General features: G+C 40.6%; 2 protein-coding genes and 1 long non-coding RNA gene across 3 annotated transcripts; all 3 read left to right on the forward strand.

Moving 5' to 3' along the window:
- The first annotated feature begins 2605 nt into the window (after nt 1-2605).
- Nucleotides 2606-3395, forward strand: LOC129744242 (uncharacterized). The gene is made up of 4 exons (XM_055736668.1): nt 2606-2684; nt 2744-2863; nt 2956-3229; nt 3296-3395. Exons 1-4 carry the CDS (start codon nt 2640-2642, stop codon nt 3352-3354), a joined length of 498 nt encoding a protein of 165 aa, XP_055592643.1. The 5' UTR covers nt 2606-2639; the 3' UTR covers nt 3355-3395.
- Nucleotides 3396-3920: 525 nt separating this feature from the next.
- On the forward strand, nt 3921-4530 carry LOC129747425 (uncharacterized). Its single transcript, XR_008737507.1, has 3 exons — nt 3921-4000; nt 4054-4118; nt 4182-4530. It is a non-coding gene; the product is annotated as an uncharacterized LOC129747425 (long non-coding RNA).
- Nucleotides 4531-5886: 1356 nt separating this feature from the next.
- LOC129747223 (uncharacterized) lies at nt 5887-9616 on the forward strand. Its single transcript, XM_055741319.1, has 3 exons — nt 5887-9376; nt 9430-9494; nt 9558-9616. Exon 1 carries the CDS (start codon nt 6048-6050, stop codon nt 9183-9185), a length of 3138 nt encoding a protein of 1045 aa, XP_055597294.1. The 5' UTR covers nt 5887-6047; the 3' UTR covers nt 9186-9376; nt 9430-9494; nt 9558-9616.
- The last annotated feature ends 9026 nt before the right edge of the window (nt 9617-18642 follow it).

Here is an 18642-nt window from a genome sequence, read left to right on the forward strand (position 1 = left end):
AAATGTTTTTATTCCAAAGGAAACATGCATAAAAAACAATTTTGAGATTATTTTTTTTTGTTCAAATGCATTTTTCTTTGTTCCAACAAATTTTCGTTTTGAAAAATTTACCATGACACGAATGCCACGAAGATGGTAAAGTGTCACTAATAAAACTTAATAATAATAATAGTTTTGAAAAATTTATGATTCGAAATCTTATTGCTATAAGCTTAGCTTACTTAGCTTGATTGACTACTCACATCCACCTTAAATCATTGAACTCGAAATGCACCATAAAATAATCTATGTTCAAAATTAATCATTCTTATCAGCTCATCAACTTAAAACTTCGTAGGGTTTTATTAATTTACTTTTTCATGATCGGAATCGTTACTAAAAAAACACATTTCGAATTCCATGATCGTAGGCGTGGCTCAGTAGAACAAGTTCCACATCGCCAATGGTTGCTACTCCGTGATTGGCCGAGGCCATCAATTTTGTCCAGAGGTTAAACGAATGGTGTCTTTGATTGACAACACATTCACAATGAACAAAACTGATGCTTTCTCTTTAAACATCAATAACGGCGCCGGCCACGTCCTAGTAGTCAATAGATAGAAAGGAAAATAAGAGAAAGGGATGATAGAAAATAAATTCATGTTTTAGGACCGAGGTCACCTCTGCATCCTAGCAAAATAATTTTCTTGTGGATGGGGGTAAAAGGATATGATCAGTAGACACTTTTGACCAGTGTAATGCGATCTAGATTTAAAAAAAAAACTATTTTGCCAAGCTTTGGTGACATTCTTGTAAAAATTTTAAATTTACAGATGATGTAACAAGTTTGGTTGAAAATATTTACCAAACATAAGAACTGTAACTTTACTACACAACTGGTACATGTATTTTTCAACTAGATCCTTTTGTTTCATTTCTCTCAATCATTTTATGTAAACTGAGACAGGGTTAATACTATCCTACCCTATTATTCAATTTAGTTGTTCTTATCATCCGATCATTCAGAACCGAATGAACTTTGCAGTGATAAGGTTACTTGTAAATATAGTTAACATCAAATTGTAACTTTCGTTTGATAAATGGCATGCTAGTTTCAAGGTTATTTTATTCGTTTGAGGTAAACGAAGTGGAAATGTGTTTCAGAGTTGTTTCTTTAAATTCGTTACAAAAAATATTTTTATATTTATATTATGTATTTTATGATAGAAATATTTAACTAAATACTGCAAATTACATGAAACCAGGTTTTGCAGGTTTTTGCAATTTGATAAAAAAATCTAGGATGAACAATTTTTGGAGTATTAGCTATCGTAACAAAGATACATACAGTAAAACATTCCAAACGCTTCATTATCCAAAAATTTTAAGACATTTTTCGTTACCGCGTCATCCAAAAACCAAATGTCGGAATAGAAATTTTCAGTTAATTCCGAATGTGCAGGCAATTTTCGCTGACGCTAGAGCTGAATGAAATCACACACACTTAATTTAACGTTATCAAGTAACTTTTCAAATTTCTATCTTCTTAAACTTGCTCAAATTCACAAAAAATCCTCTAAAAACAATCGCGTTCAATTTGAAACAGTGTACTCCGGTTTCCCAAATCATGATAACAAGGGACCAATGTTTAGATAAACGGAATAAATATAAGCAGAAATCACATATAAAGTTAGAACGGGCTCACCAAAGCAAAGGAAATGTTGACCTCGAACGATCCAGGGCACAGAAATGGCTTCAACTGCTGTTAAAACCTTAGCCAACGTTTCTTGCACCTACGGAGGAGCCTATGTTTGACACTTGACCATTTCTTTCAGGTGTCGAAAATTCTTGGCTGAGATGGATCAGGTGATGTTGGGGAGACTATCGGGATCGCTTCTTCAAAGAATTTGAATCATAAAAGCTTCGATCTTCGATAATTTCTTTGAAAACTTCATAAATTTTTAATTTTTGGAATTGCAGTTTGTTCTGTCGAAAAAAAAACGCGTTCGTTTTGTTCTTCCACAGCCTACCAAGTCTATGATTCGAAATCTTATTGCTATTATACAAAAACAATTTCGATAGATTCGAAGTTTTTTTATTTTGCTAATGTTATTAAGATTCAGATTTAAAAGCATTTGTTCATTGAATTATTTTCAATGTATACTAATAAAAAGAAATTTTTCCTGTTGTTTCAAACTCTCTTAGTATAAGGAACTTAAAATACTAATATTAAATAAATAAATCTTACTTATTTGACACTATTTATCTACAAACATATAAAACACAAATAAAACTCGTCTATATTATGACAAAGAGCTTACGCCTTACTTCAGCCATGTTGTGTTCAACCTAAAGTGTGTCGCAAGTTTATTATATCAAAACAATATTCATCTAACTAATGGTTCAATTATGAATTTCAGCTCGAGTTGTATAAGATTGATCATGTTTGGTTTTCCCCATACTAATTTCTGGCACTTATGGCTGTTCATCTGGAAAAATCCAAATAACTGGAATAATACTTTTGAAATGGAGCGGAAAATAGGATAATTATAGCTGTTTTGCGAGGTGAATTTAATATAAGCAGGTGGGTTCATTTCCTACTCTCTTAGTTCTTAGATCTAAAAATGATTTTAAAGTTCCTCTTGACTTTATTGCTCCCGATGGCTTCGGTCAACACTTCGAAATGTGTGGAATATTACACACAGGTAGGTAAGTTGCTAAATTGTGGATCTAATTTCATTTTTTTTATCCCTGCTTTTTCCAGGGCCGGATTATCGGTGATTGCTGCAAAATGGATTATCCCTTCCCCATTGATCCTTTCAATGAATGCTTGGAAATAGCTGAAGAAAAAGTCCCGCGTAAACAATTTCTTAGTTTTCTTGCGGTAAATATTTAAGGGTGTTATGAATCAAATATTTAAAAAATTTACTAACTATTGTACAACAATTATTGTTAATGTTTTCATCGTTAAAATAGTGTACCTTTGAATGCTATGCCGAAAATATTGGAACAATTAAAAATAATACAGTTTTGCTGGAAAAGGCTATCGAGTATATTGATCAGTACCCACAAGGTTTGCATAACGATGTGAGGAAGGTCGCCTGGAAAACTTGTGCCAAAAAGGCTTCTCAAATTGCGGCAGCTTTGGCTGGTCACAAGGACAAGTGCAATCCATTTGCCCTGGAAATGGAATCCTGTATTCAGTCTTTAGTCAATCGTAACTGTCCGGAAACGTATTATCACCACCTCAGTAAGTTATGTGTCTTTGAGGATGACTTGCAACAACTTACATGTACTAACGTGTGTTTCCTTCCAGGTGAAATATGTCATGAAGCACGGACATTGCCACATTGTGTGCACAAATGGGTCAATTGATTTTAAAGAAAAGGTCCAAAAGTGTACATTACATTAAGCTTGATATCAATTAACTTTCTTGAATCAATAAGGATGAAACTATAATAATAAAGATAAAAAAAGTGATCCCATTTTTATGTAATCAAATACCTTCTCATATCAAATTTGGTTTTATTGGTTGATAAGTTCTTAAGCAATCTAACGACATTTATATTGAAAGCTCTCCGTTCCTCCCCTTTCCACACTGCAAGGCAGAAGGGTCTGTAACGTTCATAGAAACATATCAAGTTTTTGGCAACACTTGTTTCGATATGTGTTGTTTCTAATCAGCCTCCGTATTAACCTTAAAAAGTGATGTAAAACCCGATTGTAAAATACTGAAACTCCAATCCGCGTTACTCAAATCTAAAGAACTGTCCCGGTAAACTATCGTTTCATCGTTCCTGACCGTTAACCGACAAAAAACTATCGTTTCATCGTTCCTAACCGTTAACCGACAAAAAACGGTGTTAGTAGAACTGGCAACCTTGGTACGGAGATCGGACAAACGTCAACGCGTTGGCGCCGAAAAAGAATTGTCATTGGTAGAAAATTGATCGAAACTGCGACACGTTTTTTCCTGACCTGGCAGTTAGTTAGTTTTTAGTGAATAGTTTTAGAGAAAACAGTATGTATTCATTATTAGTTGATCCGATAATCTTTTAATGTATTTTGTTATAGTAGGTGAAATCTATTTGGCTAGTTGCGCGTGATTTGAGTGCTCGCGGGTTTGTGAGTCAGAAGAGGTTAGGTGATAGAAATTCCTTACTGCGCAATTTGCCACTAAAATATTGTATTTCCTTTGATAGTTTGAGTGACCGTTCGGTTGTTCCGGTTAGGTGTACCGGGTTGAGCTCAATTAGAGCGGTAGGAAAGAAAAAGCGTAAGTACGCAAGAATACTTGTTTTGTACCCGATGATAAATATGATTTTCGTCCATTAGCTTCAAATAGCCGGTGATATCCGACGGTTTAGGGTTGCCAGAGCTAGAGCTTAGGGTAAACGGCGAAACTTATTTGTAAGTTCATAAAAGATTGTTTACATTATCACCATTTAATAATAAATGTATTTACAGTCGAGTTCGTTCGCATACAACGTACTACGGAACAGTTTTTATTTCCCACAAATCTCGAAAATAAAGCTGCAACGAGCAACCTAAACCTGGAACCAATGATGGAAGGCCCTACCGGAGAGCTGTTCAACTGCGTGACATGTCGCCGCCCGGATTCAGCGCAGAGCATGGTCGCTTGTGACGAGTGTTCGCAATGGCAACATTATGGATGCGCCGGTGTTACGGCTACCATAGCCGATCGAAGCTGGCTCTGCTGCAGATGCGTAGCTAGTCACAACGCAGTTAATTCGACTCAAACCGGCAACATAAACTCGCCCGAAGCACACACAACGTTTGCTTCAGCTCGCGCCGCTGAACGTCATGATAATACCACCGGTCCAATAAGAGGGAGACAGGACGATCCAAATTTCGGAAGACTTCAATCCTCGTCTAATTCGAATGCCGGATCAGTCGTCTCAGTCAATGCTATTGCTCATCTTCGTTTAAGGCACCTGAAAGAGCAAAAGGATTTGGAGGATCAAAAAGCGGAACGGGATCGCGAGTTTCTTGCTAGAAAGCAGCAGCTAGAAGCAGAAATAGCTTTGGAAGAGCTCAATGAAGGATGTGATCGTAGCGTAGGAGGAAAAAGTCATCGAAGTATCGCCGGTTGGGTGGAACAACAATGCGGATTCGTGCATACTTCTACCCCAGTCCAGCAGAAACCCGAGACAGTGGCTCCAAGTGCGAACCCACATCCCGCCATCCAACAGCGAGAGGAGCGGCAAAGAATGCAAGCAATAATTCAATCAGGTCAACAGATTCAACCAAGCACTGCGCCAAAACAAGCAGAGATTCCAGTAAGAAATCCTCCCCCAGCTATAGCACCGGGCCCAAGGAGCAATTATCTTGATTCGAATCCACGTTTTCCGCCAGTGGCTCAGAATCCAGTTCCACCTGTACCAGTGAATCCGCTAACATTGCCACCGCCGAGCTCGTCGCAGTTCCCTGGATTTCCAGTGATGAATAACCCCTACGGGACGATGTATTTTCCGAATATTCCTGACATGCCGTCATCTGGTGCTGATTATCAGTTTGCGCACCCTCAGGGAGGAGTCTTTATCAACAACCCAGTCAGGCATCCGAACTTTGGTTTGAATGTACAGCCGTGTGCTTGGCAAGCATCCGAGCAGCACCCGCCTACAGTTCCACCATCAGTGTCAGCAGATTTGGGTAAAGGATTTCCTCATGCTACAGGTCGCATGATTACGCCACAGCAACTGGCGGCGCGTCAAGTTGTCTCTAGAGACCTCCCCAAGTTTTCCGGGGACCCACTCGAGTGGCCCATGTTCTTGAGTTCATTTGAATCGACAACGGCCATGTGTGGCATACAACCCGACGAGAACCTTGCTAGGCTACAGAAAAGTCTTGTTGGTAGCGCTCGCGAAAAGGTTCAGAATATTCTAACGCTGCCGGATGCAATCCCGGAAATTATTGACATCCTACGAGCCGAGTGTGGAAGGCCAGACCAAATTGTATACTGTCTGCTATCCAAGATCCGGAAAACCGCTCAGCCGTCTGTGACGAAATTGGAGACGCTTGTGACGTTCGGCAGAGAGGTACGCAACATGGTGACGTACATGCAGTCAGCGAAACTGAACACCCATTTGGACAATCCACTATTGCTGGCAGAGCTTGTTGCTAAGCTTCCACCCGACTTGCAGCTACAATGGGGTATGAAGTTAGCAGCTCTTCCGGAACCATCGCTTGGTGATTTCTGTGCGTTTGTGTCGGCTTATCGAACAGCGGCATGCAAGGTGAAATTGACGTCGGGTGTTGGTGTGAATGAGAAAGCCACAAAAGGTGTTGTGAGAAAGGAGAAGCCAGTTTATTTGAACGCACATTCCGCCTCCGTGTCCTCAGCGCCTGGACCACCGGCTTCGAAAGTTAGTCCGGAGCTAAAACCGTGCCTGATGTGCAAAAGTACAACGCACAGAGTCCGAACTTGTAAGCAGTTCGAAACGTTGCCGCTCGAAGAGAAGCTGAGGTTTATCAGTGAAACGGGAATGTGTAGCCGTTGTCTGGCGCCGCATGGAAGGTGGCCTTGCCGAAACAAGCAGCCTTGCGGGACCAATGGATGCCCTGAGCCCCACCATAAACTGCTACATCCAGGAAGTTGTTCGACTCTCAAGAGTCAAGGATCGGAATCTTCGGTATCGGTAACTGCCCATCATCAACACCAGCAAGGCACCACATTCTTCAAAATACTTCCGGTGACTCTTCACGCGAACGGGAAGTCGGTGTCCACATTTGCTTTTCTGGACGACGGATCCGACCTGACGCTGGTCGAAGACGAACTTATCGACGAACTGGGCTTGGTGGGCGAAAGAATTCCGCTTTGCTTGCAGTGGACTAGTAACGTCACGAGAAGTGAGAGTAACTCTCGTAAGGTCGAGATAGGTATCTCAGGTGCATCGAACAATCGCATCCATCAGCTGGCGAACGTAAGAACCGTTGAGAGCTTGGAATTACCGAAGCAGAGCCTGGATTATGAGAGTCTCTCGAAGCAGTTCCCCCATCTGAGTAGACTCCCCATCAGCAGCTACCGGACGGCCGTGCCACGAATTCTTATCGGTGTCGACAATGCCCAGCTCAACTTAGCTTTGAAGAAGAGGGAAAGATCCGGAGGAGAACCTATTGCTGCTAAATTTCGCCTCGGATGGGCAATATTCGGTGGAAGACGAGCGCCTGAGACGATAGGTAGTGCTTTCGTTCACGTCTGCGAGTGCCCCAATAGCCGCGAGCTCCATGAACCGGTTCAGCAGTATCTTGAATTCGAAAACTTGGCGATATCCGGATTGAATCCACGCGAATCCGATGAAAATCGACGGGCCAGAAGATTGCTTGAAAAGACGACAGTTTGTACACCATCCGGAAAGTTCCAAGATGGATTGCTTTGGAAAAGCGATGTGCCGGTTTTTCCGAACAACTTTAGCATGGCAGTACGTCGACACGGTTGTTTTGAAGGGCGCTTGCTGAAAGATGCCGAACAGAAAACTAATATTGACAAACAAATCAACGATTATCTACAGAAGGGGTACGTTCACAAAGCAGCGTCAGACGAGCTCCGCAACAGTGACGACAGAAAGATTTTGTACCTGCCAATCAGCTCAGTGCGAAATCCGAGCAAGCCAACAAAGGTGCGTGTAGTCTGGGATACTGCGGCTACGTATGGAGGAATCTTTCTGAACTCCCAGCTTTTGAAAGGTCCGGATTTGGTGAAGCAGCTTCTATCTGTCCTCTGCCAATTTCGACAAAAACAGTATGCCATCGCTGGGGACATAAGGCGGATGTTCCACCAGTTGATTATTCGTCCGGCAGATAGAAAAGCACAACGATATTTGTATCAGGAGAATCCAGAAGCTGCGCTCGACGTGTACATGGACATCGCAACGTTCGGGGCAACGTGCTCTCCGTGTTCAGCACAGTTTGCTAAGAATGGAAACGCCCAGGAACGTAAAGATCGTTATCCGGAAGCTGCTAAAGCAATTGTTGACAACACATATGTTGACGATTTCCTTGCGAGCTGTGCCATTGAAGAGGCAACGAAACTGGCTTTGGAAGTGAGTCTGGTCAACCGATCAGCTGGTTTTGAGATACCTAGTTGGCAGTCGCACTCCAAACACGTTCTGAAACGGGTTGGGGTGACTACTGGAGATAATTTTGTAGTCAACATGGAAAATTGCTCGCGGTGTGGTGGTCTACTCAACCGAATTGCTAACCTGTATCGTTCTGCGCACCGCTTTAAGCGCTTCAAACGGGATCCTGTGGAATCTAGTGAGTTCTGTGGTGGTCTGAATGGTGATTATTATGTGTCGGCGGAAACAGCCATTTGGCGGGCTGTGCAGCGACAGGTGTTTGCAGGAAAAATTCAAGCGCTTAGAAGCAGTTCTGAGCCCTCATCGAAGCAGTGGAGGCGTATCGGCAAGGAAAGTGTCCTAGCGAAGCTAACACCGATGATCGATGAGTCCGGTGTTTTTCGGAAAGCGAGCAGAATCGACCACCTGGCGGCTTATTATTCGTTCGACTTTCGAAATCCTGTGATAATACCAAAAGATCACCATGTCACCACTACTCTTTTGATCCTCCGACTTCACCAAAGGCACGGCCATGCCAATACCGAGACGGTACCGAACGAGATCAAGCTACGTTACTACATTCCTCGGATGAGAACCAGTTCGGAGAAGGCGATTGATACTCTCTCGCACCATCGAAGGCTAGACGTTGAAGGACTGCGAACATTGCTCTCGGATGCAGAATTGATAGTCAACTCCCATCCGCTGATGTTCGTGCCGCTGGAGGATCCCAAGGAAGAAGTGCTGACTCCAAATCATTTCCTTTGGTTAAGTTCCGGCGAGGACAGCAAACCACCAAGAGTACCAATCGACGATGTTACACCTCTTCGACCAAACTGGAAGGCTATTCAACACTTAACGAACCAGTTTTGGAAGCGCTGGGTGCAAGCTTATCTACCTACTATAGCCTGCAGGATGAAATGGTTCGCGGAAACGCGGCCGCTGAAGGTCGGCGATCTAGTGGTCATCGTAGACGAGTCCGTGCGCAACGGATGGCTCCGAGGTAAAGTGGTGAGGACTTATCCAGGACGAGACGGACAAGTTCACAAGGTCGGTGGAGACTTGCGACGGATCTACTCTTCAAAGACCAGCGGTAAAGGTTGCTCTGTTGGACGTGCAGGAGGAGAGTAAAGTCGATTGACTACGACGTTACGGGTTGGGGTGTTAGTAGAACTGGCAACCTTGGTACGGAGATCGGACAAACGTCAACGCGTTGGCGCCGAAAAAGAATTGTCATTGTTAGAAAATTGATCGAAACTGCGACACGTTTTTTCCTGACCTGGCAGTTAGTTAGTTTTTAGTGAATAGTTTTAGAGAAAACAGTATGTATTCATTATTAGTTGATCCGATAATCTTTTAATGTATTTTGTTATAGTAGGTGAAATCTATTTGGCTAGTTGCGCGTGATTTGAGTGCTCGCGGGTTTGTGAGTCAGAAGAGGTTAGGTGATAGAAATTCCTTACTGCGCAATTTGCCACTAAAATATTGTATTTCCTTTGATAGTTTGAGTGACCGTTCGGTTGTTCCGGTTAGGTGTACCGGGTTGAGCTCAATTAGAGCGGTAGAAAAGAAAAAGCGTAAGTACGCAAGAATACTTGTTTTGTACCCGATGATAAATATGATTTTCGTCCATTAGCTTCAAATAGCCGGTGATATCCGACGGTTTAGGGTTGCCAGAGCTAGAGCTTAGGGTAAACGGCGAAACTTATTTGTAAGTTCATAAAAGATTGTTTACATTATCACCATTTAATAATAAATGTATTTACAGTCGAGTTCGTTCGCATACAACGTACTACGGAACAGTTTTTATTTCCCACAAACGGTGATCAACAAGCTCTGTTTCTTTGTTATTTCAACAATGTCGGCAAGCAAGGCTAAACGGAGATGCGCTGAGGAAGAGCAAATGTCTCTGGAATCCGCTGTACAGATGCTGCTGGGTCAGTTTACCGAAACAAAAACGATGATAAGCCAAATCAACACCAAGATTGATGCCGTTAAGGATGAACTCCAGGGGAAGCTTAATATGCCGTGTCCGAAGAAATATCATCACTGAAAAAGGAATGCTCAACAAAGTTCAGCAGCACGGATGCATCTATCATCAACCTGCAGGTACGTGTCGACCAAATTTCGGAAACTGTCAACACTATGGAAAATCGCAACGATTTGATTCTCGCCGGTATCCCATACTTGAAAGACGAAAATCTCTACAGTTATTTCGCGAGCATCTGCTCCCAACTTGGATTGGGCACGAATAATCCGCCAGTTCATTTGCGCCGAATGACTACTGACTGGAAAACGCTCCGATGGTTCCGACAGTTTGATCGCAGTACAATTTTCGTTGCGGAACACGAGAGATGAGTTCTATTCCGCAAACCTCAGCAAACTCAACCTCAACCTTCTCCAGCTTGGGTTCACTACGGATCGCAGGATCTGCGCCAATGAGAATCTAACCGTCGCTGCTCGGAAGATAAAAATCGCTGCTGTGAGGTTGAAGAAGGCAAATCAACTGAGTTCCGTCCACACCCGAATGGGCATCGTCCATGTGAAAAAACCGCTGAAGGACCCCCGATAGGCGTTCGTTCCTTGGACCAGCTGAATCAGGAGTGAATCCCTACACTTTTAAAGTTTGTATTCAATGCTTTTTAAATTTTGATTGTATCCTTTTAAATTATATATGTATGTGCAAATATTGATAGAAATTGATAGAGAAGAGTTTTCGATAATTGTTAATTAAAGTTTTCATATAGTTCAGTCCTCTTGAAACTAGTGCTTTCCAATAATGACCACTAGACTGCCCCAAATGACCCGACTTTTGAAAAAGTTATACGCTGCAGGCTAAAATTGATCCTGGGCCTAGTGCAAGATCTCATGCCAAATTTGGGCCTGATCGGACCACGGGAAGGGGTCGCTCAACAAGCCTGAAGTTTGTATGGGATTTCGAGACATTTTGTTCGAGAGGAACATGAAAAACCAGTTTTTCGTCAATAACTTTTGTCTCCTTCGACCGATTTCTTTCAAAAACGGGTTTTCTTAAAGCCTAAATTATGACAAACATTTCATCAGAAGGTTTTGTTTCAATTAAAGTTAAGATAAAAAAGTTATTAAGCTTCAAAAATTGGCTAACTTTTTTAAGGATGATATTCATCACTGTTTTAATGAGGCGGCTAAATGTCCGACCAGGACACTCAATGTGAAATGCACTTCAGGCTCGTTGAGCGACCCCTTCCCGTGGTCCGATCAGGCCCAAATTTGGCATGAGATCTTGCACTAGGCCCAGGATCAATTTTAGCCTGCAGTGTGTAACATTTTACAGGTTTTAAATTTCCCATACAAATTTGGGGCAGTCTAATGACCACTTTAGCAAATCATTCCTCTAACATCCCAGGGGCTGTAATGAATGCTGCCTTACTGGATGGAAAACTGAATGTTTGTCATGGTAACGTGCAAAGCTTGTGTGCCAGAAAAATGTCGAAATTCGATGAATTAAAGCTAGCACTTAAAAATCACAAAATCGGAATCGCCTGCTTTACTGAGACATGGTTGACTTCAGATACCACTGATCAAGATATTTCCATAACAGGCTACTCTTCGACACGAAACGATCGTTTTCATAAGCGCGGTGGAGAAATCATAGTGTACTCTAGAGATTTTGTGCGGTGCGCAACAGTATTCACGACAACAATTACCCCTCATCGAACATTTTCGCTACATACTCTAGGAGATTTGGGCACACATTTTAGTGACAGTGGATGTAGTCAAATTGACCTTATCATTTCCAACAACGTACAAGACGTGATTTGCTTCGATCAAGTCAACTTCCCTGCTTTGATGTCGAACCACGATTTAATCTATGCTAGCTTTGATTTTGAAGTAGACTTAGTTCAGAACCCACCAACCACCTACCGAAACTATGTAAATTTCGACGCTCTTGCTCTGCAGTATGCTGCAACATCAATTCCGTGGGAGGAATTCTATGCTTTGGAAAACACCGATGCTAGACTTTTTTGTTGAGAGCATAAAATGATTGCATGAACAGCATATTCCAGTTCGTTTTTCCAAGACTCGGAAGAAAGATAACCCTTGGTTTACGCCTGCCGTGCGCTTAGCGATCTATGAACGGAACGTTGCTTATAAAGATTGGTTAAATGCTCCTACTGTAACAGAAGCTCAAAAAAGGACTCATTTCAAAATTCTACGAAACCGGGCAACTTCACTCACTCATCGTTAAAACTAAAACCGAATATGTTTCAAATCATCTTCGTGGATGTAATTCTACTACACATCTCTGGACACGAGTTCGCAGTCTAGGCGTGGGTAAAGATTCTTCACCGAAAGTTTATCCTTGAACCTTTAAGTTAAAATCTTGCAGGTGGCCAGTGAGATCAACGTCAAATGCCGAATCCTGAACCCAGTCGTCTGCTTGAAAATGTTCAACAGGTTCACCTTTCATTTCCAAAAATAATATTATTTCCTCTCGTAGCAAAACAAATATTTTTAATATTTTGTGGCAGGAAAGCCAGCGTACTTCTGTGTAGTAGGGAATTTTATGAAAATTTAAGATGGGGCTACGCGGGCCGCATTGACTAAGGTCGTGGGCCGCATGCGAACCCCCAGTTTGACATGCCTGACCTAAACCATGCTTATTTGATCCTGATGAAATCAACCAAATGTTGCTAAACAATCACACTGCTTCATGCGAAAGTACCGCTAACCTGGTGTTACCTGAAATAAGAAACAGTTTTTCTTTTCGTCCTTTGTTTGATTGGGAAGTCGTGAATGCTATCTGGATTATTAAATCCAATGCCGTGGGACTCGAGTTTGTAAAAATCCTATTACCGCTAATCCAAGAACCCATTACTCATCTTTTTAACAAAATTATTTCAACACAACAATTTCCAAAAGGCTGGAAGACATCAAAATTTCTTCCACTTAAGAAAAAATCGCATCTAAATGCTATTGACAATCTACGCCCAATAAGCATTCTACGTTCGCTTTCAAAAGCATTTGAAAAAATCCAAATACGAACTTTTATCAACGAAAATAATCTCCTGTCCATGTTTCAAGCTGGATTTAGACCTGGACAAAGTGTTAAAACCGCAACACTACGAGTGAGTGATGATGTTGGTGCGGTATTGGATTGTAAAGGCACTGCAGTTTTACTACTGTTAGATTTTTCTAAGGCCTTCGATACCATTAATCATTCGAAGTTGTGTCAAAAACTCTCAGTTAATTTCAAGTTCAATGCAAATGTCATTAAACTATTATCTTCCTACCTTCGAGGACGAAAACAAATAGTTTTCTGCGGAAATAGTCGCTCAAATAGTGCATCTGTCATCTCCGGCGATCCGCAAGGATCTGTGCTTGGACCATTGCTGTTTTCCTGCTACATCAACGACCTTCCAGATGTCTTAAAATATTGCTCAATCCAAATTTTCGCTGATGATGTACAACTATACATAGCTAGATATGACTACTCGACTGATGAGCTTATACGGATGATGAACGATGATCTAACCCGTGTTTCCACGTGGGCTTCATCAAATCTACTGCATGTTAATCACAGCAAAAGTAATGTACTGATGCTAGCCAGAAACCAGAATAATAACCTCGGACCTGTGGAAAATGTGGTAATGGACGGAATTGTATTAGAGTTTAAAGACAGAGCCCTTAACCTTGGTACAATTTTTCAACGAAACCTAAAGTGGAGCGATATGGTTACACAACAGTGCGGAAAAATATATGCTTCATTGAGGACCCTGAACCAAAAATCGTACTCAGCTTCAACTGAAACAAAGCTATTGCTCTTCAAAAGCTTGATTTTTCCACATTTCATTTTTGGAGATGTCTTCTGCGTTAACATAAATGCCCCCGCTTATAACAAGCTTCGTGTCGCACTGAACTCATGTGTTCGTTATGTTTACGGCCTTAAAAGATACGAACATGTCTCTCATCTGCAAAGAAACCTTATTGGATGCCCGCTACATAACTTGCGACCTACGACGATACAAAGGTCACCAACAGAAGTAGCTTTCAAGAAGGACTGTTTAGCTTTTTACAGCCGTTAGTAGATTAAAACGCACAAATAATAATCGGATGTAGTAATTTTAAAAAGGGAAACCTTACGCTACTGGACAATAAAGTATAATAATAATAATAATAATAATAATAATATCTCGTACTCAAATAGCTTCTCATGTCAAGTTTGATTTTCTTTGTTTAATTACTTCTCCTGTTATTCCAACAACGTTGTATAGGGCCCCCCTCCCCACTTCTTCTTTACTCCCTGGAAGAAAGGTGGTGTTTTAAATAATCATAGAACTATTTATCGTACCCATATGGTTTCCATTTGCTAGACAGGATCTTGGTTTATGCAAAACAATTCTATGAGAGCTCCCCTCTTCCCTAACAATATCCCCAATTGAAGGAGATAGAAGTCTAAAATATCCGTATTACCACTTTTCGTAGCCAAATGCCCTCGCATGCCAAATTTGGTTCCATTTGCACGATTAATTCTTGAGTTATGCAAAAAATTGTAAAGGAACCCCTCCTCTCTTCTACCCATCACTCAACTGCACAGTGGTCCAAAAGGGCCTGAAATGGAACTTTTTTCCTGGTGCTCTTTGTGCAATCTTAGCTTGGTATTCTTCCAGCTGAACGGGCGACTCGTGTCCTGCCCCAATGAATATCATTGGCTGACTGCGGACCGCTCACGACAAGGCAGCTCAGTCGTTATATGTTTGCGTGTAGTAAGGACGGTGGAGGGAGAATGCCGACTCGGAATAGTACTCAGCCGAGAGAGTGTCGTGTTCTCAATTATCGGCTACACATCTCCCCCCTACACAAAAATAAAAAAACGGAACAAAATGTTGCGGTACCAACATGATTTCTTTTCTTAAAGCTAGAGTCAAACAATGTTTTGTAAGCGCAGTTAACATCTCCTTGTGTATTTATTCATGAAAATATTTCTTTTTTTTTTAAGAACGAGGAAATTCGAAAATTCATATCGGTTTCATTACCTACCGACAGACAATATCGGCGGTAGGGCAAAAGCCAGATAGACCGCCCATAATCGTACACTATCAAGAACAGCCTCTATCAATCGAACCTTTTCCGATCTATTTGGAGCTTGGTTACAACGGGTTATTCGTTTTTGATGGTTTTACTGCGAGTTTCTGATTGTCATAGACCGCATACACTCATAAATCGCAAAGAGTAAGGTGACATCTCTCGTGCCTTCTCTAAAAAGGGTTTTTTTTATTCATTTTTCGTAATTGTTCTCCATAGGATACTTTAATAGAACTTGGATAACTCTAACAGATTATCACCTTCCAATTGGATTCAACCCAAAGCTCGGATTTGTTTAGATGACTACTCACAAATTGTATCTTTAATGTTTGTGTGCTCAAGGGATTTGTTAAAGATGTAATCTTGATAACTCTTTTCTACCTATTTTGATTCAACTGAGAAAACATGACATTAATGATCCCTTTCTGTATTTTTGAATAACTCAAACATTTCAAGAGTTCAATCTCAAATTTGCCTGTCGGCCTATTTTAGACCTTCCGTCTCCAAAGTATATTCATGAAGTGTTGATCCTCCCGAGCCAACGTATATTCATAGAGTGAGCTTTCAGAACATTCTTCATGTTGGTCTTCCCGATCCAACGTATGTATGCTCATAAAGTGAACCTTCAGAACACTCTTCATGTTGGTCCTCCCGATCCAACGTATGTATGCGTATAAAGTGAACCTTCAGAACACTCTTCATGTTGGTCCTCCCAATCCAACATATAATTTCGATGTTAGTTTAATAGCATGTTAGCAACAAACCCAACATCAATGGATTAAATTCTGTCTTGTGTTTAACGTGCCTACGTTAACAAATTTTTGTACTTTCGTTATTAAAAACAGTGATAAGGGCCAAAACATGCGCCGACTGAAAAACAGTTGGAACCAGTGAAAAACTTGGATCTGAACAGCTAGGTTTTGTGTGTATGCAGTAGAAACCTAAACGTTCGATAAAGATTGAACTTATAAACACACATCATTAAATCGCAAGTCTTCAAAATCAGCATGACAAAAAGTTGCAGAACGATTTAATCTCGTTTAATTGAAAGTGCTTATTGTGAGAAAAAATCATACCAAGATGCTATGAATCTTTCGCTAGTCTAACCCCCAAAACGTCATTTCGATAAACTCAGCACAAATTCATAACAATCATGGGACCACATCAATTTACGTCGAGATTTGCAAATTTATAAGTCCGTTCATTTGGTACCCGAACAATTTGGTAACTTCTCGAGGTACGTATCGGACGTTGCTGGAAGTGGAGGGACAAGCTAACGAAAAAAACTAGCTGAGGATGGTACGAGGTAATGTTAGCTTTTATCATATTATTTTGTTCCACTCGCTCAGTTTTCGCTCAGTTCGCTGTCAATGTATTGTTATCTCATTCATCACTCGCTCATCCGCAACACGGATAGAATATTCAGTGTTCCACCGACAAAAATGGTGCACTACCGCTACAAAACTGAGCGCATTAACTAACAAAAATGCAGCAAAAGGTGTACAACTGGCTGTGACCTGGTTTAAAACTGAGCACAAACGAATACGGTTTCAGTCTCTCAAGCAACGAAAATTTGTTCAAATATGTGTATCAAAGTGTACACTCATACTACCAAGAACATACTCCGTTGTTAAACAAATCATAGCAAACTGACCAGAGAAATAAGTGATAGGGAGAGACGAAATTTAAACGCATGTGCGAAATCCACTATCACAACTGCGTACTCCGAACGGCTTTCGATGCAATGATGAAATGAAACAACAAATCCTTCTTCCATTTTACCGACTCTAGCTGCAAGCAAGCAAGCCACCAATCATAACACGCATGAATCTTCTTCGTTCAAAACAAATCCCCGTAAAAATCAAACAATCAGCTGACAAATAACAAATTCAACTTGATGGTCCCCTTGCTCACAAAAAATGGACGCTGAAAACTTTGCTTTCAAATACATTCCGCCATTTTGACGGAGAAAAAAATAACAGCTTTCGCAACATTCGAATACATGATTCGTTTCGTTCGAGTTCTATTCAAAATGAAAAACTTACCGATCCAATGAAGGCACCAACACACACACTTTATTTCACTATTAAAACAAAGTAAAAACACACTGCGCGACATTTCGAGCCTCCCGTTCAGCCGGTTCAGCCAGACTAAAAATTATCCTGGCAGGATTCGCCATTGTGCAATCTTAGCTTGGTATTCTTCCAGCTGAACGGGCGACTCGTGTCCTGCCCCAATGAATATCATTGGCTGTCTGCGGACCGCTCACGACAAGGCAGCTCAGTCGTTATATGTTTGCGTGTAGTAAGGACGGTGGAGGGAGAATGCCGACTCGGAATAGTACTCAGCCGAGAGAGTGTCGTGTTCTCAATTATCGGCTACACACTCTTGTCTTTTATCTAAGCTGTTAGATGTCTTCAGAACATTTAGATAGTTGTAGATATCATCAAAATATGAAACTTTGCCTAGATAATAAGAGCTCTATCTCTATTCAGTGCAGAGTTATAAAGCTTTATGTTAAAAACATATTTAAAATATGTTTTTCATACATAACTATTGTAAGTTTTGAACTAACATAGATATGATGTTCACAACATTTATTGCCACACTCAATACGTACAATTTGCCCTAGATCTTATTTAAGTCTCTACGACCTTGTCTTCCGAAGCTATCGCAATTTCAAGTTTAATTTTCCTTAAGTTTACTTATTTGTAGGATAAAATGGGGTGAGTGGATCCATAAACTAAATACCACATCTTGAAGTATGATTCAAGTACTACAAACTTAGTCAGTCCTTAGTTTCGAAAATCGAATTTTCCATAAGATTAGACTTTAAAGTTGCTTGATTGCCCAGGTTTTGCCCAAATGTTTTTACTTTATTTGCAAAATCAAAGCAACAATTTAAATAGCGTTATGTATTTTGCGTCTAACAGAATTTTTTTAACAAAATTTATCCAAATAAACTGGCTTATGTGTTTCGAGGAATACTGCAACTTTTTGAAGTTTTTTTTTTTAAATTTGTGATCAAATAACTGGCCATAACATTTTCATTCCTCAACTGTTGAATAAAGAACCTTTGAATTACTTTAATGGAATGAAAAAGATCAATTTTAATAATATAAAAAACTTCTCAGATGTTCCAACTGACATTCAGCTATATTGAAATTAAGCTAGATTAATCTATTGAAATGTTTTTTTTCAACAAGTGTCCAATTTTACCTTTACCATCAAAACAATGATAATGATTATCAATTTAGCAATTTTTTTTTCTTTAGTTACGATTTCAAAATTTTATTAATATCGCCGGTTTTAAGAACTAAAGCATTCCAGATTTCTCGATTTTATCCAGGCGTGCCCAAATATTCAAGAAAAATATCGAGGCGAGCACGTATCAGCCAAGATTCCCGGATTTTAATCAAACAGTCCGATTTTTATCCGGATGTATTCACAAATTTAATGAATTTATTTTCCCTGAGAACAGTTTGATGTTTTTGAGTCGTTTTGATCCAATAATGTTTTGGAG

The sequence above is a fragment of the Uranotaenia lowii genome, chromosome 2 (genome assembly GCF_029784155.1).
Source record: "Uranotaenia lowii strain MFRU-FL chromosome 2, ASM2978415v1, whole genome shotgun sequence".
Taxonomy (NCBI): domain Eukaryota; kingdom Metazoa; phylum Arthropoda; class Insecta; order Diptera; family Culicidae; genus Uranotaenia; species Uranotaenia lowii.